Source organism: Dendrobates tinctorius, unplaced genomic scaffold (assembly GCF_039654945.1).
Source record: "Dendrobates tinctorius isolate UK_male_01 unplaced genomic scaffold, ASM3965494v1 ptg000034l, whole genome shotgun sequence".
Lineage (NCBI taxonomy): Eukaryota > Metazoa > Chordata > Amphibia > Anura > Dendrobatidae > Dendrobates > Dendrobates tinctorius.
Window position 1 is genome coordinate 16,140,862 of NW_027361702.1, and position 24,322 is coordinate 16,165,183.

A 24,322-nucleotide genomic window follows, 5' to 3' on the forward strand; every position below is an offset into this window, starting at 1 on the left:
AGAAAAATGGTGCCAGCGGAGTGGCCCTACCTGTCCCCAAAGGGATGGGGTGATGATGAAATCACAAGTCGTAGGTCTTCCCACCTGAAGTTGCCTGCTCGGAGTATTATCTCTATACGTGGAAGTGAAGTAATACTATTAATTCAGTATGCACTGTATTATACATTATATTACCGCAATGAATCGTGGCAACCAGTAAACCCTAACGGCACAGAATCCCATCAATTGCTGCAATGTGTTATTAGCCTTGATATATTATCATTTGTATGTTCCCGGTCCATCTTTTTTGGGGGGATCCATCATGGTGATCAGCCTGCATGGAAGGACGATTTTCATTTAACTATGTTATAAAAGTGCGGTGTAGGCAGAAGCAGCCATGCATATTACCTAGTGCATAACTATTACCTCTTCCTGCAGGTCCGGAGTATTGATAGAGAACTGAGTAATGGGCTGAATATGCCTCGCAGTATTAATGAGCCATGAGCCCGACAGGAAAAATAATCACCCCTTCTAAACTTCACTCCATCAACCCCCTCTGTCAGCTCTGTCTGTGATCCAAGTGTAATGTATGCAGGGACGGACACCCACACCTCCAGGGACCTGGGGCAAAGCTCAGAGTGGGGCTGGGAAAAGCAGAAAACGCATACAAATGTATATATATGTATACATATATACCGTGCGGTGCAAATGTTTAACGAAGGCGTGGATAGATTGCTGCAGAGAAAGAATGGTTACCAAAAAAGAAGCATTACACTTTATTTCTAAACAATTCACAAAATGCAAAGGGAATGAACAACAGAGAAATCTCAATCACAGCAATTTTTGGGGTGACCGCCCTTTGTCATTGAGGTGTATGAAGTCAGATCCATTTAAAGAGCATTCCTGGAAATACTGCTTCACAATAATCTGGCAGTATCAAAATGCTCGCACACTGGGTGAAATTATCTTTTTTGCTGCACAAAAACAAAATCCTTCTCGGCAGCACATTTGACATGAGTCATGCTACCAAGAACAATGGCTGGCTATGTGCAAAGAATGATGTATTACACATTGTTCGGTGTGTAGGCAGATTAGTAAATTACCGCCGATAAGCAATCAAGCAGCTGATCGGCGCTCATTTAATGCCACTAGTTTGTGTAAACGGACCTGAACCAATTATACCAAACATGTGAATAATAATCATCATCTTCATATGTAGGCTGAGACACAGTCATTAGCTGAAATGGAAACAGCTGTGTAGGAGGCTTATAATTGGGTGAGAAACAGCCAAACTCTGCTATAAATGCGAGGTGCTAGGAAACAGGTCATACATCATGATAAGACAGCATAGCAACAAGACGAAAGGTAGTTATACTGCATCAGCAAGATCTCTCCCAGGCAAAGGTTTCAAAGCAGACTGGTGTTTGAAGATGTTATGTTCAATTTCTTTGAAGAAGGACCAATAAATCTTCAATAGTTGCAGTGGTCGACCAAGCAAACTTAGTACAGCAGATGAAAGACGCATCATTCTTAGCTCCCTTCAGAATTGGTAGATGTCCAGCAGTGCCATCAGCTCAGAACTGGCAGCAAGCTGTGGGACCCAGCTACTGTTCAGAGAAGTCTAGCCAGAAGAGGTCTTCATTGAACAATTGCGGCCAAAAACCGTGCATTCGACATGAAAACAAGACGGAGTGCATGAAAACATAGAGACTGGTGTGAAGAAACTGTCAGCAGGTGCCCTGGGCTGAAGATTCAAAGTATGACCTATGTGGCTATCTATAATATAACGCTGTAAGCGTCACTCTGTCCGAAGCCTTTATAGACTGCGCAAGCGCGATGCGCCTGCGCAGTCTGGCTCCAGACAGATGAAGGCAACCAGCGGTGAGGAGTGTGTATGGCGCCGGAGATGGCGGTACCGTACACACTGCATACCGCCATCTCCGACGCCATACTTACATACTTACCTGACCGGGAGGAGCGTTACCGCGGCGCTTCTCTTCGGCCGGAGAACGGGGCGGGAGTGCGGCCGGAATCACGCATGCGCATAGCGCGATCCGGCACCATTTTACTGAAGACACACTTGCAGAGGACCATGCATACCAGGATTGGGGGATGAGGGAGTACCATGCATACCAGGATTGGGGGATGAAGGGTACCATTCATACCAGGATTGGGGAATGAGGGGTACCATGCATACCAGGATAGGGGTTGAGGGGTACCATGCATACCAGCATTGGGGAATGAGGGGTACCATGAATCCCAGGATTGGGGGATGAGGGGTACCATGCATACCAGGATAGGGGGTGAGGGGACTATACATACCAGGATTGGGGTATGAGGGGTACCATGCACACCAGGATTGGGGGATGAGGGGTACCATGCATACCAGGATAGGGGGTCATACATACCAGGATAGGGATGAGGGAGTACAATGCATACCAGGATAGGGGGATGAGGGGTATCATGCATACAAGGATTAGGGGATGAGGGGTACCATGCATACCAGGATTGGGGAATGAGGGGTACCATGCATACCAAGATTGGAGGATGAAGGGTACCATACATACCAGGATAGGGGGTGAGGGGACCATGCATACCAGGATAGGGATGAGGGAGTACCATGCATACCAGGATTGGGGGGTCAGAGGACCATGCATACCAGTATTGGGGGATGAGGGGTATCATGCATACCAGGATTATGGGATGAGGGGCATCATGCATACCAGGATTAGGGGATGAGGGGTACCATACATACCAGGATAGGGATGAGGGAGTACCATGCATACCAGGATTGAGGGATGAGGGGTACCATGCATACAAGGATAGGGGGTGAGGGGACCATGCATACCAGGATAGGGATGAGAGAGTACCATGCATACCAGGATTGTGGGATCAGAGGACCATGCATACCAGGATTGGAGGGTCAGAGGACCATGCATACCAGGATTAGGGGATGAGGGGTATCATGCATACCTGGATTAGGGGATGAGGGGTACCATACATACCAGGATTAGGGGATGAGGGAGTACCATGCATACCAGGATTGGGGGATGAGGGGTACCATGCATACCAGGATTGAGGGATGAGAGGACTATGCATGCCAGGATAGGGTGTGAGGGGACCATGCATACCAAGATTGGGGGTGAGGGGTACCATGCATACCAGGATAGGGGGTGAGGGGACCATGCATACCAGGATAGGGATGAGGGAGTACCATGCATACCAGGATTGGGGGGTCAGAGGACCATGCATACCAGGATTGGGGGATGAGGGGTACCATGCATACCAGGATTGAGGGATGAGAGGACTATGCATACCAGGATAGGGGGTGAGGGGACCATACATACCAGGATAGGGGGTGAGGGGGCCATGCATACCAGGATAGGGGGAGAGGGGACCATGCATACCAGGATAGGGGGTGAGGTGACCATGCATACCAGGATAGGGATGAGGGAGTACCATGCATACCAGGATTGAGGGGTGAGAGGACCATGCATACCAGGATTGGGGGATGAGGGGTACCATGCATACCAGGATTGAGGGATGAGAGGACTATGCATACCAGGATAGGGGGTGAGGGGACCATACATACCAGGATAGGGGGTGAGGGGGCCATGCATACCAGGATAGGGGGAGAGGGGACCATGCATACCAGGATAGGGGGTGAGGTGACCATGGATACCAGGATAGGGATGAGGGAGTACCATGCATACCAGGATTAAGGGGTGAGGGGACCATGCATACCAGGATGAAGAATGGGGTGCCATTCATACCAGGATTGGGGGGGGTGAGGGTACCATGCATACCAGGATAGGAATGAGGGGTGCCATGCGTACCAGGATAGGAGGGTGGCAGCACATACCAGGATGGGAGACCATATACCAATTAAAATGCTCGCCACCCGGGTGTAGAACAGGTTCATAGCTAGTAAACAATAATGAGTGTCTGCATGAAACAGTGAAGCATGGTGGAGGGTCCTTGCAAGTTTTGGGCTGCACTTCAGCAAATGGAGTTGAAGATTTAGTCAGAATTATCTGTGTTCTCTATGCTGAGAATAACAGGAAGATGCTTATCCATCATGTAATAACATCGGTGAGGAGTTTACTTGCCTCCAAATGTATTCTGCAGCCAGACAACAACCCCCAACATCTAGCCAATGTCATTAAGAACTATCTTCAGCGTAAAGAAGAACAAGGAGTCCTGGAAGGGATGATACAGCCCCACAGAACCCGTATTCCAATATCATTGAGCCTGTGTGGGATTACATAAAAAAAGAGAAGGATTAGCACAAGCAACATCCACAGAAGATCTGTGATTAGTTCTACAAGTGTGGAGCAACCTTCCTGTCAAGTTCGGCCAAAAACTGTGTGAAAGTGTACCTAGAAGAATTGCCTAAAACTAAATGAACATAAACCCTGCTGTAACTAAATAAGTAAAAAGCAAAAGTACATCTAACTAACACATGGTTCTTAGTAATACTGTTTTTGATCAAAAATAGCATAAAAGTCATCCCACCATCGACAAGGTGACCCTGATCGGGATGGTCCTACACTGTCTAATATTAAAAACCTTACCATGTGTCAGAGTTTACCTCAATGTGTGAATAAGGGCAAGGGCAATTTACGTACAAATACATATGGTATTTCAGCAAAGTACCTATACAAGCATTTAAGACCATCCTAAATGGGAATGAATACTCCAGAATAAGATGGGTTCTACAGAATGAGAAGGGCCTTCAAGAAAAGGATGGGTCGGTCCTTCCAATATGAGATGGATCTTCCAAAATAAGATGGGTCCTGCAGAATGTAAAGGGTCCTCCGAAATGGTGAGTCCTGCAGAATGAGATGGGTCCTGCAGAATAAGAAGGGTCATCTATAAAAAGATGCGTTTTCCAGAATATGATGGAGCCTCCAGAATCAAATGGAGGATGACGCAGCCTCTAGAAAGAGATTGATTCGCAGAATTCACAAGTTCAACAGTAAGACATGGGTACTCTAGAATGAGATGGGTCATCCAAAATGAGTTGGGTCCTCCTGAATGTAAAGGATCAATTAAGATGAGAGCTCCAGACTAAAATAAGTCCTTCAGAATAAAATGACTCCTCCAGATTAATATGGGTCCTTCAAAATAGGATGTGCAGTCCAGGATGGAATGGGTTCTCCAGAATATGAGGGATCATCAGAATGAGATAGGGAGGTCTTTGATTATAGAATGGGTTTTCCAGAAGAGGATGGGTTGTCCACAATAAGATGGATCCTCCAGAATCAAATGAATCCTCCAGAATGAGCTGTATTTTTTTTTTATGAAATTGGTCTTCTAGAATAAAATGTGTCCTGCATATTAAGATGCATTCTCCAAAATTGAATGGGCCCTTCATAAAGAGATGGGTTTGTCCAGAAAAAGACAGTTCCCATGAATAGGATGGGTCCTCCAGAATTAGATGAGTCTTCCATAAACGGATGGGTCCTCCAAAATGAGTAGGGTTCTCCAGAATGAAATAGGTCATCCAGAATAAGATAGATCTCCAGAATTAAATGGGTCCTCCAAATGAGATAGGTCTTCCATAATAGGATAGGTCCTTCAGACTAAGCGGTGATTTCCAAAGTAAGAAAGTCCTCCAGAATGAATTGGGATCTTCAAAATAGAATGGGTCCTCCAGAATAAGTTGGGCCCTCTACTTTTGGATGGATCCTCCAAAATAGGATAAGTTCCTAAGAATGAGATGGGTCCTCCAGAAAGAGTTGGGTTCTCCAGAATAAGATTTTTTTTTTCTAGTTAGATTGGTCCTCAAGATAGGATGGGTCATCCAGAATGAGATAGGAATACGATGGGTCCACCAGAATAAAATGGGTCCTCCAGAATGAGATGGGTCCTCCAAAATAGGATGGGTACTTAAGAATAAGATAGGCCCTCCAGAATAAAATGGGTTCTGAAAATTATGATAGGTTCTCCAGAATTGGATGGGTCCTTCAGAATGAGATATGTCCTCCAGAATAGGGTGGGTCATCCAGAATGAAAGGTGCTTTCTAAAAATAAGAAAGTGTTATGAATGGGTCACCGAGGAGGATAGCAGGACCAGGCTATGCCACCAGAAAACCAGAGAGGTTGGTAACTAAGCGGATTACAGACCCCTGATTCTATCCACACAACTAGCAGTAGCCGTGGAGCGTACCTACGATGCCCTAGACGCCTCAGCACAGACGGAGAGCTAACTCAGCCTAAAGCAAGAAAGGTGAAATCTAAACTGCCCCGGAACAGACCCCAAAGGAATAGATAGCCCCCAAACATATATTATCGGTGAGACAAGATAAAAACACAAACGCAGGTAGAAAAACAGACTGAGCAAATGATGGGCCCAAACTGACTAGACAGGATAGGAAAGGAAAGACACTGTCTGCAATCACGCAAAAAACTCTGAAAGATCCAACATGTCTGATTCACAAAAAAGTACTGAAGTCGCACGACCTCGCCCCCACTATATCAACACTCTGGTATATACTGAAAGCAAAGCAAAAAGAGACCAATATAACAGGGGACAGAACCAACTGACACAAGCAGCAACATATGGGCGGTGATCCAGCAAAGCCCCAGCCGGAGCTGGCTGACCCGCACAAAGCAGAGATAGACAAAACCAGATCAAATGCAAAAAGATTAGCAAATGAACCACTTAGCTGAACCATGCAGGAACACAGCAGGAGTCATCAGACCTCAGAAGGAACAGGAAGAAAATCACCAGCAGGAATTGAAGGAAGTCAGCTGTCTTAAATACTCCAGTCAGAAACCCCAGATCTCCAATCGTCATCATCATTATCAGGTGGAAAGCCTCTGTCAATCTGACCAGCTCCACTACCTCCAGTAACCACCAGAGGGAGCCCAGAAAGAGAACTCGCAACACCTCTGTCAATCTGACCAGCTCCACTACCTTCAGTACCCACCAGAGGGAGCCCAGAAAGAGAATTCACAACAAGAAAGGTTCTCCAGAATTAAATGGGTACTCCAGAAACAGATGGGTGCAACAGGAAATAATGGATCCTCCAGAATAAGATGGGTTCTCTACAATCAGATGGTTCCTCCAGAATAGGATGGATCCTTCAGAATCAGATGGATCCTTGAGAATGAGATGTCTTTCAGAATGAAATGGCTCCTGCAGGATGTCATGGGTCCTCCAGAATGAGATTGGTCCAAATTAGATGGATGCTCCAGAATATGATGGATCCTCGAGAATCAAATGGGCCCTGCAGAATATGATGGATCTTCCAGAATGAGAGGTGCCTTCCAAAATAAGATATGACCTCCACAATGAAATTGGATGGGTCTTGTACAACCAGATGGGTCTTTCAGAATAGGATTAAGATAGGTTGTTCATAATGAGATGGGTCCTGCCGAATAATCTGGGTCCTCATGAATAGGATGGGTTTTTCAGAACAAAATGGTTCCTCCAGAATCTTATGGATTCCCCATAATGTTCTCCAGAATAAGATGGATCCTCCAGAATTATAAGGATTCTCCAGAATAACATGGGTCATTCAGAATAATACGGGTCATCCAGAATAAGATATTTCCTCCAGCATTGGATGAGTCTGCCAAAATATGATGGGTCCTCTAGAATAGGACTGGTCAGAAAAATGAGTTGGGTGCTCTAGAATGTGATGGGTCTATTATCTTCTTTATTCAATGGGTACTCCAGATATAGATGGGTCCAATATAGGATAAGTCTTTTAGAATAAGATGGGTCATCTTAAATGAGATGAGTCCTCCAAAGCAGGATGAATTCTCCAGAATGAGATGAATCCCACAGAATGGGATGGGTCTTCCAGAATTGGTTGTATGATTCAGAATAGCTTGAATACAATAGAATATGATGGGTCCCCCCAAAAAAGGATGGATCCTCCAGAATTAGATAAGTCACCAAGAATGAGGTGGGTCATTCAAAATGTGATGAGTCTATAAAGATGAGTCCTCCAGAATAGGATGGATCCTTCAAAACAAAATGGGTCCTACAGATTAAGATGGGTCTTCCAAAATAGGATGACTTCCAGGACAGGATGGGTCCTCCAGAATACAATGGAATTCCCAGAAAATGATGGATCCTCCAGTATAGGATGGGTCCTCCAGAACAAGTTGAATTTTCTAGTAGAGGATGGGTCCTCCAGAAGGACGGATTTCCCAGTATGGAATGGGTCTTTCAGTATAGGATGGATTTTCCAGTATGGGATGGGTCTTTCAGTATAGGATGGATTCTCCAGTATGGGATGGGTCTTTCAGTATAGGATGGATTTTCCAGTATGGGATGGGTCTTTCAGTATAGGATGGATTTTCCAGTATGGGATGGGTCTTTCAGTATAGGATGGATTTTCCAGTATGGGATGGGTCTTTCAGTATAGGATGGATTTTCCAGTATGGGATGGGTCTTTCAGTATAGGGTGGATTTTCCAGTATGGGATGGGTCTTTCAGTATAGGGTGGATTTTCCAGTATGGGATGGGTCTTTCAGTATAGGATGGATTTTCCAGTATGGGATGGGTCTTTCAGTATAGGATGGATTTTCCAGTATGGGATGGGTCCTCAGTATAGGATGGATTTTCCAGTATGGGATGGGTCTTTCAGTATAGGATGGATTTTCCAGTATGGGATGGGTCTTTCAGTATAGGATGGATTTACCAGTATGGGATGGGTCCTCAGTATAGGATGGATTTTACAGGATGGGATGGATCCTCCAGAATCTTGGGTTCTCCAGAATGCAGGGCCGGCGCTAGGGGCAGGCAGACCAGGCAGGTGCCTAGGGCCCCCGCTCCCCCAGGGGCCCCCAGCTAGTGGAACATCATGGAGCCGCTATGGGGCCCCTGTGAGGCAGGGGGCCCCGCCTGCCCCCAGCGCCGACTCCCGCCGCCGCATTGAACTATACCGGCATCATAGACGCCGGTATAGTTCACCGCAATGATGGAGGAGAGGGCATCAGCTGACGCTCCCTCTCCCATCATTCCCCGCTCTGCCTCTTAAAGACAGCGGGTGCGCGATGACGTCATATCATCACGCGCTCACTGTGTGCCAGGCAGTGCAGGCTGAGCCAGGAGCTGGGACCAGCGCGGAAGCGAGGAGAAGAGGTAAAGAGTGTGTGTGTTTTTTTTGTTTTGTTTTTTTTTAATCACTGTGAGTACTGGACTGTGGGGCCACGCTCGGGGGGGGCTATATACCAAGCTGGGCTGTATACCACGCTGTATACCACGCTATATACCATGCTGGGCTCTATACCACGCTATATACCATGCTGGGCTGTATACCACGCTATATACCATGCTGGGCTGTATACCACGCTATATACCATGCTGGGCTCTATACCACGCTATATACCATGCTGGGCTGTACACTATGCTGTATACCACGCTATATACCATGCCGGTTTCTATACCACGCTATATACCATGCTGGGCTGTACACTATGCTGTATACCACGCTATATACCATGCTGGGCTGTATACCACGCTGTATACCACGCTATATACCATGCTTGGCTCTATACCACGCTATATACCATGCTGGGCTGTATACCACGCTATATACCATGCTGGGCTCTATACCACGCTATATACCATGCTGGGCTGTATACCACGCTATATACCATGCTGGGCTCTATACCACGCTATATACCATGCTGGGCTCTATACCACGCTATATACCATGCTGGGCTGTACACTATGCTGTATACTACGCTATATACCATGCTGGGCTGTATACCACGCTGTATACCACTCTATATACCATGCTTGGCTCTATACCACGCTATATACCATGCTGGGCTGTATACCACGCTGTATACCATGCTGGGCTCTATACCACGCTATATACCATGCTGGGCTGTATACCACGCTATATACCATGCTGGGCTCTATACCACGCTATATACCATGCTGGGCTGTATACCACGCTATATACCATGCTGGGCTCTATACCACGCTATATACCATGCTGGGCTGTATACCACGCTATATACCATGCTGGGCTCTATACCACGCTATATACCATGCTGGGCTCTATACCACGCTATATACCATGCTGGGCTGTACACTATGCTGTATACCACGCTATATACCATGCTGGGCTGTATACCACGCTGTATACCACGCTATATACCATGCTTGGCTCTATACCACGCTATATACCATGCTGGGCTGTATACCACGCTGTATACCACGCTATATACCATGCTTGGCTCTATACCACGCTATATACCATGCTGGGCTGTATACCACGCTATATACCATGATGGGCTGTATACCACGCTATATACCATGCTGGGCTCTATACCATGCTATATACCATGCTGGGCTGTATACCACGCTATATACCATGCTGGGCTCTATACCACGCTATATACCATGCTGGGCTCTATACCACGCTATATACCATGCTGGGCTGTACACTATGCTGTATACCACGCTATATACCATGCCGGTTTCTATACCACGCTATATACCATGCTGAGCTGTACACTATGCTGTATACCACGCTATATACCATGCTGGGCTGTATACCACGCTGTATATCACGCTATATACCATGCTTGGCTCTATACCACGCTATATACCATGCTGGGCTGTATACCACGCTATATACCATGCTGGGCTCTATACCACGCTATATACCATGCTGGGCTGTATACCACGCTATATACCATGCTGGGCTCTATACCACGCTATATACCATGCTGGGCTCTATACCACGCTATATACCATGCTGGGCTGTACACTAAGCTGTATACCACGCTATATACCATGCTGGGCTGTATACCACGCTGTATACCACGCTATATACCATGCTTGGCTCTATACCACGCTATATACCATGCTGGGCTGTATACCACGCTGTATACCATGCTGGGCTCTATACCACGCTATATACCATGCTGGGCTGTATACCACGCTATATACCATGCTGGGCTCTATACCACGCTATATACCATGCTGGGCTGTACACTATGCTGTATACCACGCTATATACCATGCTGGGCTGTATACCACGCTGTATACCACGCTATATACCATGCTTGGCTCTATACCACGCTATATACCATGCTGGGCTGTATACCACGCTATATACCATGCTTGGCTCTATACCACGCTATATACCATGCTGGGCTGTATACCACGCTATATACCATGCTGGGCTGTATACCACGCTATATACCATGCTGGGCTGTATACCACGCTATATACCATGCTGGGCTGTATACCACGCTATATACCATGCTGGGCTCTATACCACGCTATATACCATGCTGGGCTCTATACCACGCTATATACCATGCTGGGCTCTATACCACGCTATATACCATGCTGGGCTCTATACCACGCTGTGTACCATGCTGGGCTCTATACCACGCTGTGTACCATGCTGGGCTCTATACCACGCTGTGTACCATGCTGGGCTCTATACCACGCTGTGTACCATGCTGGGCTCTATACCACGCTGTGTACCATGCTGGGCTCTATACCACGCTGTGTACCATGCTGGGCTCTATACCACGCTGTGTACCATGCTGGGCTATATACCACGCTGTGTACCATGCTGGGCTATATACCACGCTGTGTACCATGCTGGGCTATATACCACGCTGTGTACCATGCTGGGCTATATACCACGCTGTGTACCATGCTGGGCTCTATACCACGCTGTGTACCATGCTGGGCTCTATACCACGCTGTGTACCATGCTGGGCTCTATACCACGCTGTGTACCATGCTGGGCTCTATACCACGCTGTGTACCATGCTGGGCTCTATACCACGCTGTGTACCATGCTGGGCTCTATACCACGCTGTGTACCATGCTGGGCTATATACCACGCTGTGTACCATGCTGGGCTATATACCACGCTGTGTACCATGCTGGGCTATATACCACGCTGTGTACCATGCTGGGCTCTATACCACGCTGTGTACCATGCTGGGCTCTATACCACGCTGTGTACCATGCTGGGCTCTATACCACGCTGTGTACCATGCTGGGCTCTATACCACGCTGTGTACCATGCTGGGCTCTATACCACGCTGTGTACTATGCTGGGCTCTATTCCATGCTGTGTATCATGCTGGGCTCTATACCACGCTGTGTACCATGCTGGGCTATATACCACGCTGTGTACCATGCTGGGCTCTATACCACGCTGTGTACCATGCTGGGCTCTATACCACGCTGTGTACTATGCTGGGCTCTATTCCATGCTGTGTATCATGCTGGGCTCTATACCACGCTGTGTACCATGCTGGGCTATATACCACGCTGTGTACCATGCTGGGCTATATACCACGCTGTGTACCATGCTGGGCTGTGTACTATGCTGGGCTGTATACCATGCTGGGCTATATACCATGCTGGGCTGTATATCATGTTATATACCATGCTGGGCTGTATATCATGCTGTATACCATGCTGGGCTGTATACCATGTGGTGCTGGGCTATATAATATGCGGCTGTGTTATATACCATGGGGGGTACATTTTTCATTATATTCTATGGGGGAGGCTGTTATATAATATGGGGGGCTACATTATATTCTATGGGGGGCTGTATTATATTTATTCTATTGGGGTGATTGCATCATACTCTGAGGGGGCTACATTATACTATATGAGGAGGCTACATTGTATTCTATGGGGGGCTGCATTATATTGTATGGGGGCTTCATTATAATATGAGGGGGCTACATTATATTCTGTAGGGGCTGCATTATCCTGTATATGAGGAGGGCTACATTGTATTTTATGGAGGGGCTACATTATACTATATAAGGGGCTGCATTATACTCTGAGGGGGTTGCATATATTCTATGGAGGGGCTGCATTATACTATTTTGGGGGGCTGCATTATATTCTATGGGGGGGTTACATTATATTGTATGGCGGGGCTGCATTATGCTCTATGGGGTGGCTGCATTATACTATATGTGGGCTGCGTTATACTGTATCGAGTACTATGGGGAATACATTATATGAATAACTATGGGGTGCATTATACTATGGGAAGTGAATTGTACTACATGGATGACTATTGCGGTGCATTAAACTATATGGAGCACTATGAGGATTGTATTGTATTATATGGAGGACTGGGCAGTGTATCTTAATATATGGAGGACTATGAGGAGTGTATTATACTATATGGAGGACTGAGGAGTGTATTATACTGTATGGAGGACTATAGGGTGTAAACTGTAGATGTGCTGCTGATAACATGATACTGTGTGGTGATCCATTAGTGATGATTCTGTCTCCATCATTCTCTCTCAGATGGTGGAAAGAGGCCGGGAAACAAGCATTGAATGACTTCAATATTGTCGATCTCACTCATTTAGCGGCCTGAACTCAGCGCATGTAACTACAACCGAAATGCTTCTGTGTGATGTGCAATATGTTACAGTAGCATTTGGGGCCCCATTTTAAACTTTGCCTAGGGCCCCACTTTGCCTTAAACCGGCCCTGCCAGAATGTGCTGGGCTCTCTAGAAGGTTGGGTTCTCCAGAATGTGCTGGGCTCTCTAGAAGGTTGGGTTCTCCAGAATGTGCTGGGCTCTCTAGAACAGGGGTCCCCAACCGCCGGTCCGCGGCCCAGCACCGGGCCGCTGCAGTGCCCTTGTCGGTCCGCGGACACAAGGTGAGCCAGGGGCGGTCAGTGGCGTAGTGGGGGCTGGGGCGGCGCGCAGCAGCTCTTAGCGGCGGGCAGGGAGCGATCAAGCAGCTCCGCTGCCTGCAAGAGGGAATAGCAGGAGCGGAGCTGCAAGGACCCGTCCAGCTTCCTGCCCGCCGCCCGCGCTTCCTGTCTCTGACTGACACAGAGAGGAGCGCGGCCGCTGCTGTGTCAGTGCGAGGAAGCGCGGGCGGCGGGCAGGTGAGAGGAGAGAGGTGGTGTCTGTGTGTATATGTATGTCTGTCTGTGTGTGTGTGTATAATGTGTGTACATGTATGTCTGTGTGTGTGTTGGTCTGTGTTTGTGTAGCCTGGCCCTGGAGGAGATGGGGACATGAGGAGAAGGCCATGAGGGGAGTGATGGGGTGAAGGCAATGATGGGGAGAAGGGAGTGATGGGGTGAAGGCAATGATGGGGAGAAGGGAGTGATGGGGTGAAGGCAATGATGGGGAGAGGGGAGTGATGGGGTGAAGGCAATGATGGGGAGAGGGGAGTGATGGGGTGAAGGCAATGATGGGGAGAGGGGAGTGATGGGGTGAAGGCAGTGATGGGGAGAAGGGAGTGATGGGGTGAAGGCAATGATGGGGAGAAGGGAGTGATGGGGTGAAGGCAATGATGGGGAGAGGGGAGTGATGGGGTGAAGGCAATGATGGAGAGACGGCAGTGATGGGGTGAAGGCAATGATGGGGAGAAGGGAGTGATGGGGTGAAAGCAATGATGGAGAGACGGCAGTGATGGGGTGAAGGCAATGATGGGGAGACAGCAGTGATGGGGTGAATGCAATGATGGGGAGATGGCAGTGATGGGGTGAAGGCAATGATGGGGAGACAGCAGTGATGGGGTGAAGGCAATGATGGAGAGATGGCAGTGATGGGGTGAAGGCAATGATGGAGAGATGGCAGTGATGGGGTGAAGGCAATGATGGGGAGAGGGGAATGATGGGGTGAAGGCAATGATGGGGAGACAGCAGTGATGGGGTGAAGGCAATGATGGAGAGATGGCAGTGATGGGGTGAAGGCAATGATGGAGAGATGGCAGTGATGGGGTGAAGGCAATGATGGGGAGAGGGGAATGATGGGGTGAAGGCAATGATGGGGAGACAGCAGTGATGGGGAGAAGGCAATGATGGGGAGAAGGGAGTGATGGGGTGAAGGCAATGATGGGGAGAAGGGGGTGATGGAGCACTTATTCAAAACCTATGGTGAGTTGAGTCACATTATAAATGTTATTTAATTATAAGTATGCACTGCTACACTACAACCGTGTCCATAGCCCCGCCCCCTTATGACCAAAGCCCCGCCCCTGCCACACCTCCATCCCCGCCCTGCCGGGCCATGGAAGAATGGTCTTGCTTGAAACCGGTCCCCGGTGCAAAAAAGGTTGGGGACCACTGCTGTAGAAGGTTGGGTTCTCCAGAATGTGCTGGGTCCTCGAGAACAGACGGCTCCGCTAGAGCCGATAGGGGGCTGTGAGCCGAGGACTCCGTTCCCTGTATCTTGGGATAGACTCAGGACGTTACCCCAGAGGAGCAGGACACGAGGGATGAACGCTTCCTCCTCTGGAGCTTCCAGCAGATGGCGCTGTTCCAAGTCATCCCCCGGCCATTATCAGCCCCATTACCTGCACTCACCTCTCCCGCCGGTACCGGCACCGCACACTTTTCCGGGCTGTACGACTCCTGTGATAATGGCCACAGCACCTGCGCAGGTCTACTCAAACCGGCGTTTCTGATTGGCAGTTGCCAGGCGACAATTCCTTAAATGGGCAGGGGGCGGAATCAAATGGACCGCTGTACCTTACGCCGATTGGCTGTTGCCGGGAGACATAATGTTAAGAGGGCGTGTAATAAATGGCAAGGAGCAGCGCCAGAGAGGTGGCTGCTGCTTGGAGCAGAGAGTTAAAGGGGCGATCGCCGTGTGAGATGCGGGAGACGCGGCGCGGCCGGGACACTTGGAGTTAACAGTGCCGGAGCCGCTGTCTGTCTGGTGGCTGGAGCAGGATGCGGTCCGCGCTGTGCCTGGGCCTCCTGGCTGTGCTCCCGTACATTGCCCGCCCGTCCTCCCAGCCGCAGGGATGCCTGCTGAAGACCGTCACCGTGTCCACGTTACCGGCGCTACGGGAGCGGGAGCTGAGCTGGAGCGGCGCCGCCGTGTCCTCAGCGCATCCCGGACCCGGGGATTCCCGACTTCCCCTGCACGTCCACAGCGAGGCGCCCGGGAGCGTGTCCGTGAGGGACGACCTGCACAACACCGAGCCGCCCTACTTCACCCTGGGTGAGGCAGTGTGTGAGTGTGACCGGCCCTGGCAGCTCCCGGGGATGTGTGAGTGTGACCAGCGGCCAAGGACAGTGTCTGTGAAGGGCAGAGCGGCTGCACATGGGAAGTTGGATGAGTGGCTGCCAGACGTGGCATGTGCTGTGCCACTACTTCTGAGAGGGGCGTAGTGGCTGGGGGTTATACTCCATCATAGGGGGCTGACCTGTGCAGATGTGATGGCAGATCCTCCTCATCCTCTTCATCATCAACCTCATCCTCCTCATCCTCTTCATCATCAACCTCATCCTCCTCATCGTCCTAGTCCTCCTCATCCTCCTCATCGTCCTCATCATCATCCTGGTCCTCCTCATCATAATCATCCTCATCGTCCTGGTCCTCCTCATCGTCCTGGTCCTCCTCATACTCATCGTCCTGGACCTCCTCATACTCATCGTCCTGGTCCTCCTCATAGTCCTCATCCTCATCATCCTGGTCGTCCTCATCGTCCTGGTCCTCCTCATCGTCCTTATCCTCCTCATCATAATCATCCTCAGTGTCCTGGTCCTCCTCATCCTCATCGTCCTGGTCCTCCTCATACTCATCGTCCTGGTCTTCCTCATAGTCCTCATCCTCATCATCCTGGTCGTTCTCATCGTCCTGGTCCTCCTCATCGTCCTTATCCTCATCGTCCTGTTCCTCCTCATCATCCTCGTTCTGGTCCTCCTCATCGTCCTCGTCCTCCTCATCATCCTGGTCCTCCTCACTGTCCTCATCCTCCTCCTCATCGTCCCCATCCTCGTCATCCTCCTCCTCATCGTCCTCATCTGCTTCATCATCAACCTCATCCTCCTCATCATAATCATCCTCATCGTCCCGGTCCTCCTCATCGTCCTGGTCCTCATCCTCATCTTTCTGGTCCTCCTCATCGTCATCATCCTAATCGTCATCATTCTCATCGTCGTCGTCCTCCTCATCGTCCTCATCCTCCTGGTCCTCATCGGCCTGGTCCTCATCCTCATCGTCCTCCTCATCCTCATCGTCCTGGTCCTCCTCATCATCCTCATCGTCCTGGTCCTCATCGTCCCAGTCTTCCTCATCGTCCTCATCCTCATCATCCTAGTTGTCCTCATCGTCTTGGTCCTCTTTCTCATCCTCCTCATCCTCATCGTCCTGGTCCTCCTCATCATCCTCATCGTCCTGGTCCTCATCGTCCCAGTCTTCCTCATCGTCCTCATCCTCATCATCCTAGTCGTCCTCATCGTCTTGGTCCTCTTTCTCATCCTCATCGTCCTCATCCTCATTGTCCTGGTCCTCCTCATCGTCCTGGTCCTCATCCTCATTGTCCTCATCGTCCTGGTCTTTCCTCCTCATCCTCATCGTCCTGGTCCTCCTCATCCTCATCGTACTCGTCTTCCTCATCGTCCTGGTCCTCCTCATGATCCTCGTCCTCCTCATCGTCCTCGTCCTCATTGTCCCGGTGCTCATCATCCTCCTCATCATCCTCATCGTCCTTGTCCTCCTCATCGTCCTGTTCCTCATCGTCCTGGTCCTCATCGTCCTCCTCCTTGTCCTCATCGTCCTCGTCCTCCTCATCGTCCTCATTCTCCTCAACGTCCTGGTCCTCCTCATCGTCCTCATCCTCATCGTCCACATCTTCCTCATCATCATCATCTTCCTCATCCTCCTCATCATCATCTTGCTTGCAGTCAGTGAATGTAAACAAGTTGTTACAAGTTTTTTGGCACTAAGTTGTGTCGCGCAGCGAGTGCTCTAGTATATATAGAGAGCAGGAGCCGCCAGGTTCCGACCAGGATTCTAGCTGTCACTGACATATATCTTGTATCCACAGACTGTGTCATTGTTTTTGGTGATTGTTCTCCAAATGGATCTGGAAGGGGTAGAGCTGAGAGTCGGCATCACAGTGTTTTCTGGACATTCTGTCAGTTGGGGCAAAAAAGGTCCCGTAAATGGAGATTGAATCATAACTGTCATTAAAGAGTTTCCCTCCTATTTTATCCCCCTCATTATACCTCTTGTTAGGGTTTTTTAAAATCCGCCATATGGTTACAGAGATATGGATCTTTTTAGTGCTAATTTGTATGGCCTTTGCCTTTGAGGCGTGGCTCACAAGGCAATAATGCGAATCAGCTTAAAGACACACCCAGAGGTCCTATGAGCTTGATAAAGACCTCACAATTAGCACTAACCAAATAGGCCCATATTTCTGGAGCCGTATGGTGGATTGACAAAAAATATGGGAGTAGATAGAATAATTTAAGACAAGTCCTCTTTAAAGTTATCACCTATGCACAGGACTAACTGATGAGACCCCACTGATCCCGAAAGTGGGGTCTCTCAAATTCCTATCAGGAGCAGCAGCAGCTCCATTCGTTTTCTATGGTGCTGTTGGAAGTAGCAGAATGCTGACAATACCATAGATGATAAATCTGAAGCTCCTGTACCTTTCCAATGTGAAGCTCCTGCACCTGTCTAATATAAAGCCCCAGGACCTCTCCAATGTGAAGCTCCTGCATCTGTGTAATATGAATCCCCTACACCGCTCCAATGTAAAGCTCCTGCACCTGTCTAGTATGAATCCCCTGCACCTCTCCAATGTGAAGCTCCTGCACCTGTCCAATATGAAGCTCCTGCAGCTGTCTAATATGTCTCTTCTGCACCGTTCAATTTGAAGATTCTGCACCTGTCTAATATAAATCTCTTGCACCTGTCAAATATGAAGCTTCTGCAGCTGTCTAATATTAAGCTCCTGCACCTGTCTAATATTGAAGCTCCTGCACCTGTCCAATATGATGCTCCTACAGCTGTCTAATATGAATCCCCTGTACCTCTCCAATTTGGAGCTCCTGCAGCTGTCTAATATGAAGCTCCTGCTCCTGTATAATATGAAGCTCCTGCACCTGCATAATATGATGTGATGTTCTTGCACCTCTCCAATATGAAGCTCCTGTACGTGTCTAATATGAAACTCCTGTACTTGTACAATATGATGCTCCTGCACCTTTCCAATGCAAAACTCCTGCAGTTGTCTAATATGAAGCTCCTGTACCTCTCCAATATGAAGCTCATGCACGTGTCTAATCTGAAGCTCCTGCACCTGTCCAATATGAAGCTCCTGCACCTGTACAATATGACGCTCCTGTACCTCTCCAATATGAAGCTCATGCACGTGTCTAATATGACGCTTCTGTACCTCTCCAATATGAAGCTCCTGCACCTGTCCAATATGATGCTCCTACAGCTGTCTAATATGAATCCCCTGTACCTCTCCAATTTGGAGCTCCTGCACCTCTCCAATATGAAGCTCCTGTACGTGTCTAATATGAAACTCCTGTACTTGTACAATATGATGCTCCTGCACCTTTCCAATGCAAAACTCCTGCAGTTGTCTAATATGAAGCTCCTGTACCCCTCCAATATGAAGCTCATGCACGTGTCTAATATGAAGCTCCTGCACCTGTCCAATATGAAGCTCCTGCACCTGTCCAATATGAAGCTCCTGCACCTGTACAATATGACGCTCCTGTACCTCTCCAATATGAAGCTCATGCACCTGTACAATATGACGCTCATGTACCTCTCCAATATGAAGCTCATGCACCTGTCTAATATGAAGCTCCTGCACCTGTCCAATATGAAGCTCCTGCACCTGTACAATATGACGCTCCTGTACCTCTCCAATATGAAGCTCATGCACCTGTACAATATGATGCTCCTGTACCTCTCCAATATGAAGCTCATGCACGTGTCTAATATGAAGCTCCTGCACCTGTCCAATATGAAGCTCCTGCACCTGTACAATATGACGCTCCTGTACCTCTCCAATATGAAGCTCATGCACCTGTACAATATGACGCTCCTGTACCTCTCCAATATGAAGCTCATGCACCTGTCTAATATGAAGCTCCTGCACCTGTCCAATATGATGCTCCTGCACCTTTCCAATGCACTTGCACTTGTCCAATATGAAGCTGCTGCACCTCTCTAATAAGAAGCTCCTGCACATCTCCAATGTGAGCTCTTTCACCTCTCCAGTGGAGCATTTCAGAGCCCCATTTTTAGGATTGATGGAGGTCTTGATGGTCAGACCCCGCTGATCGACAAGGTTTCACTGTGCATAGTTGATAACGTAAAATGTTGGGCATAAATTTTTAAAGAAATTTTCATACAACTATCATTTAAGGGGTTTCCAAGAATGTTTCAAAAAAGGAATTGATATAAAATAGAGACTTAAGTGATGACGTACTATCCATCTAGTCACCTGACCACTTAGGCCACTGATTGGCTGTACGGACAGGTGATCAATAGACTAGATTACTGTTTCTCCAAGGGTTTGGAGTGGTAACACTTATTTCCTTATTTTAGAATGGAACGTTCTTTCCCGCAGATTAAAAAAAATCATGAAAACCCTTTGAAGAGGCTAGCTGACTTTGGGAACAATTTTAGTTATTTATTTTTACTTAAATGCATAAATTTGGGGGTAAAAATCACTTTTGCGCTTGAATTTCATTCAAAATTTTGCACAGTTTGCCTTGTAGAGTGTCTGTATTTGCGCTGTCTATTGATGGCTGCTGAATGAGTTAACTGAGAATCTGTCAGTGATCGCTTTGTAATTGTCAGGCCGGAGAGTTCTGAACTCCTTTATCCGCCTTTTTTGAGCTACTTCAAAATTGTATATGCAGAGAAACGGCAAATCTGTAGGAGTCAAACAAAATTTATAATCAAAATTAATTATTTTTTAGCCTGAAATTCAAGCATTTAAGTTAACAATAAAATTGGGCCCAAAAATGGAAAACCCTTATAAGATATAAATTTGGCATGCTGTGTTGGTCCGAGATTGTGTTGTGCCTGATCCTCATTCTGCTAGGAAGTCGGTTGCATATTTCTAGTCCCTTTTTTCATAATCCTTGTAGGATTGCAAAGCTTTGACTTAGATGTATCTTTATCTGTCATAAATCTGAATGGAGAGCGACCGTGCATTTGTGCCCAGTGCTCCACTGTACACCATACCGGTATTCTTTACTGTAAGAGCAGTGAGAACCGGGATTTTTTACTGTAAGAGCAGTGAGAACCGGGATTTTTTACTGTAAGAGCAGTGAGAACTGGGATTTTTTACTGTAAGAGCAGTGAGAACTGGGATTTTTTACTGTAAGAGCAGTGAGAACTGAGATTCTTTACTGTAATAACATTGAGAACTGGGATTCTTTACTGTAAGAAGTGGTGATGGCCAACTCAATGAATGAATGTAAGAAAGGAATGGATGCTTTTCTTGTGAGTAACAGTATAGAAGGTTACGAATAACAGAATATTATAGGTAGATGGTTGACCCAGCTTAGGGGAAGGAATTTTTTTCCCTATGGAGAAAATTGGCTTCTACTCTGTGGGTTTTTTGCCTTCCCCAGGATCAACAATGCAGAACAGCTGCACTAAAAATAGGCTGAACTAGATGGACATAAGGTCTTCCTTCAGTCTTCAAAACTATGTTACTATGTTATTCTTTAATGCAAGAGCAGTGAGAATCGGGATTCTTTAATGCAAGAGCAGTGAGAACCAGGATTCTTTAATGTAAGAGCAGTGAGAACCGGGATTCTTTAATGTAAGAGCAGTGAGAACCAGGATTCTTTTCTGTAATAACATTGAGAACCGGAATTCTTTACTGTAAGAGCAATGAGAATCTGAATTCTTTACTGTTAGAGCAGTGAGTACCTGGATTCTTTACTGTAAGAGCAGTGAGAAACGGGATTCTGTACTGTAAGAGCAGTGAGAACCGGGATTCTTTACTGTAAGAGCAGTGAGAACCGGGATTCTTAACAGTAATGAGAATCTGAATTCTTTACTGTTAGAGCAGTGAGTATCTGGATTCTTTAATGTAAGAGCAGTGAGAAAGGGGATTCTTTACTGTAAGAGCAGTGAGAACCAGGATTCTTTATTGTAAGAGCAGTGAGAGCCAGGATTCTTTATTGTAAGAGCAGTGAGAGCCAGGATTCTTTACTGTAAGAGGAGTGAGAACCAGGATTCTTTACTGTAAGAGCAGTGAGAACCAGGATTCTTTACTGTAAAAACATTGAGAACCAGGATTCTTTACTGTAAGAGCAGTGAGAACTGGGATTCTTTACTGTAAGAGCAGTGAGATTATGCCTAAAGGATGTTATGATGTAAAAAAAACCCCTATATTCTTGCATACAGTGTTGCGCCTTTATTCTCTTCCATGTTTGCTATGTTGTGGTTCTTTTTATCTTGCAAATTAGAATATGAGGACATTTTTGATGCTGCTGCTTTAATCGGTTAGGACTGCATCATGGAAATAAAAGTTATCGATAATAACGTGAAATGGGACATTGTGTATTAGATTTACATTTTGCCATTAGTGGGAAAACTATTAACCTTGGGTCTCGGAGATTATAATGAAGCTTCCGCTTTAATATTTCTAGAAACCTGGTGACCCCGAGCGGCTGCTGCAGAATTGATGAGTTCATACATCACGGTCTTAGCGCTCGCTAGCCACCATGTTTTCTCCTTCACACCTGCTTTGATTCCGCCGAGATTGCTCTTGTTATTACATACTCGTAAATTATTCTTCATCCTCCTTCAGTTTTCAGTCATCGGAGCGTTAGAGAGTTTAGTACATCAGGGAATATCCCTTAATACATGGATCAAGACTAATCAATACTCAAAACAGAAGACGTTGCATAGAACTGTCATTTCATTTTATTTTTTAGATGTAATTGCCCTTTAAATCTGCTGTGTATCGAGGGGGGGGACATGTACGGTGACCCCCACCAATCACTCAAAAAAACACATAAAAACACTTATCTTGTACATTGGTGCACATAGTGGTGTACAGGCTCGATATCATGTCTAAGGATAGGACATCGACATCTAAGGTCTGGAAAATCCCTTTAAAGAGCAGAAAGAGGCCATATTTGATTTGGTGACAAGTCCTCTTTAACCAATTCCTGACCTGGCACATTTACAGTTTTTTTTATACATGCAATAAGAGCTGTATATATTTTCTCATATGGATAGTCAAATAATTTTTGCATTTTTTTTGTGGTACATGGGCCCAATTTTTTATGCTATTTTTATACTTTTTTTTTGCTAATATCAGTATACATTGGTTGGAAAAATAAAGGACATGTGACACTCTGTATCTGTACTTCCAACTCACTTCGACATACATCCCCCTTTACGTAACAATTGTTTTTATATATTGGATACCACAATTTGGATTGGCAGCTGCTTTTTTGTATTACTCCTAATTTTCATTTATTTTTCAAATATTTCACATTGTGTGCCCCCCATAAGGCCATAAAATACCTTTCGAAGGTATTAAATTATCCAAATCCATTTTTTCCCCCCTGATTTCGCCTGTAACTACTGCATGTATATTAGCCCCAGTTACAGGGGAATTTCAGCATCTGGCTGCATAGCAGAGCTGACTGGGTTTCCTAGTACCCAGCAGATCCTGCTCTCTCTCTATGCCTAGCGATCATATGATCATCAGGGCTTCCTATTCTGTATATGCAATGCTGATTCAGCAACTGTGCCTTCTCTTTGGGGAATCCAGCTGTGTCTGACAAACAAGTCCCCAGGACTTCCTTCTCCCTCCCGGCATCCAGTAAACATGACCGCTGTGATCGGTGGAGGAGGCACTGTCAGTGCTTCCTACATGCTGTATTCACTGTACTGATTTAGAACTGTGTGTACAGGGATAAAGAAGGTGAATATGGTAATAAGCCATCTCTTCCTTCTCTATGGAGAGTCTGGCTGTGTCTGAAAGCCGGATCCCCACTTCTGCAGCTACTCAATTTAGAAAGTCACTGCAGAGTAGAATGTGGACATTTCTTGTCTTTTACAGTCCACAGGTGAGTAAAGTGAGACTACATCTGTAATTCAGCACGGCACATTTGTTTCATATGTATCAATTAGTAACAAATTTGTGCATCTCTGTATATAAGAGGTATGGACAATCTTTTCCATCACAACTGAATTGTATAGAAGCCTTTTCTCTGATAGACCTGTTACCAGTGCACCCCAACATACAAGGTGGCCCAAAATTAGTGGGACGGTTGAATCAGTGAAGTGTATCACAATATAAGTAAGCATTCACTGACCCAACAAAAGAAGTTCATTTACATTTATTTCATTGTTTATTACATTTACTTTAGTTTAACCCTGTAATCTCCTGAGTGTCTCCCATCAACATTGCAACGTTCCTGCGCCTAATTTTATGCCTCCAGGTTAGTCTGATCATGTCGTGTTATCGGAAGATTCAGTATATCTCCAGCTTTTCAAAAAAAACTTTTGACACCGAGATGTTTCTTCATCAGAAGACTGTGGAACACTGAGAGGGCAAGAAACGGGGAGCGGGCAGAGCTTCACACATCGCA

The 24,322-nt window shown here is 46.9% G+C and overlaps 1 protein-coding gene and 1 long non-coding RNA gene across 3 annotated transcripts in view; one reads left to right on the plus strand and one right to left on the minus strand.

The window, feature by feature from the left end:
* Positions 1-730: 730 nt before the first annotated feature.
* LOC141087556 (uncharacterized) lies at positions 731-15,484 on the minus strand. The gene is made up of 2 exons (XR_012231689.1): positions 15,290-15,484; positions 731-4,230 (listed from the first exon to the last, which is right to left on the minus strand). It is a non-coding gene; the product is annotated as an uncharacterized lncRNA (long non-coding RNA).
* The window catches only part of ASTN2 (astrotactin 2), a 1,339,273-nt gene continuing 1,330,434 nt past the window's right edge, over positions 15,484-24,322 (plus strand). The window contains exon 1 of one of the 2 annotated variants that reach the window (XM_073573127.1): positions 15,484-15,932. In XM_073573127.1, the coding sequence (XP_073429228.1) occupies positions 15,659-15,932 (274 nt within the window). In that variant the 5' untranslated portion in view covers positions 15,484-15,658. The remainder of the gene's footprint in view (positions 15,933-24,322) is intronic. The other variant, XM_073573126.1, reaches the window with a different exon arrangement.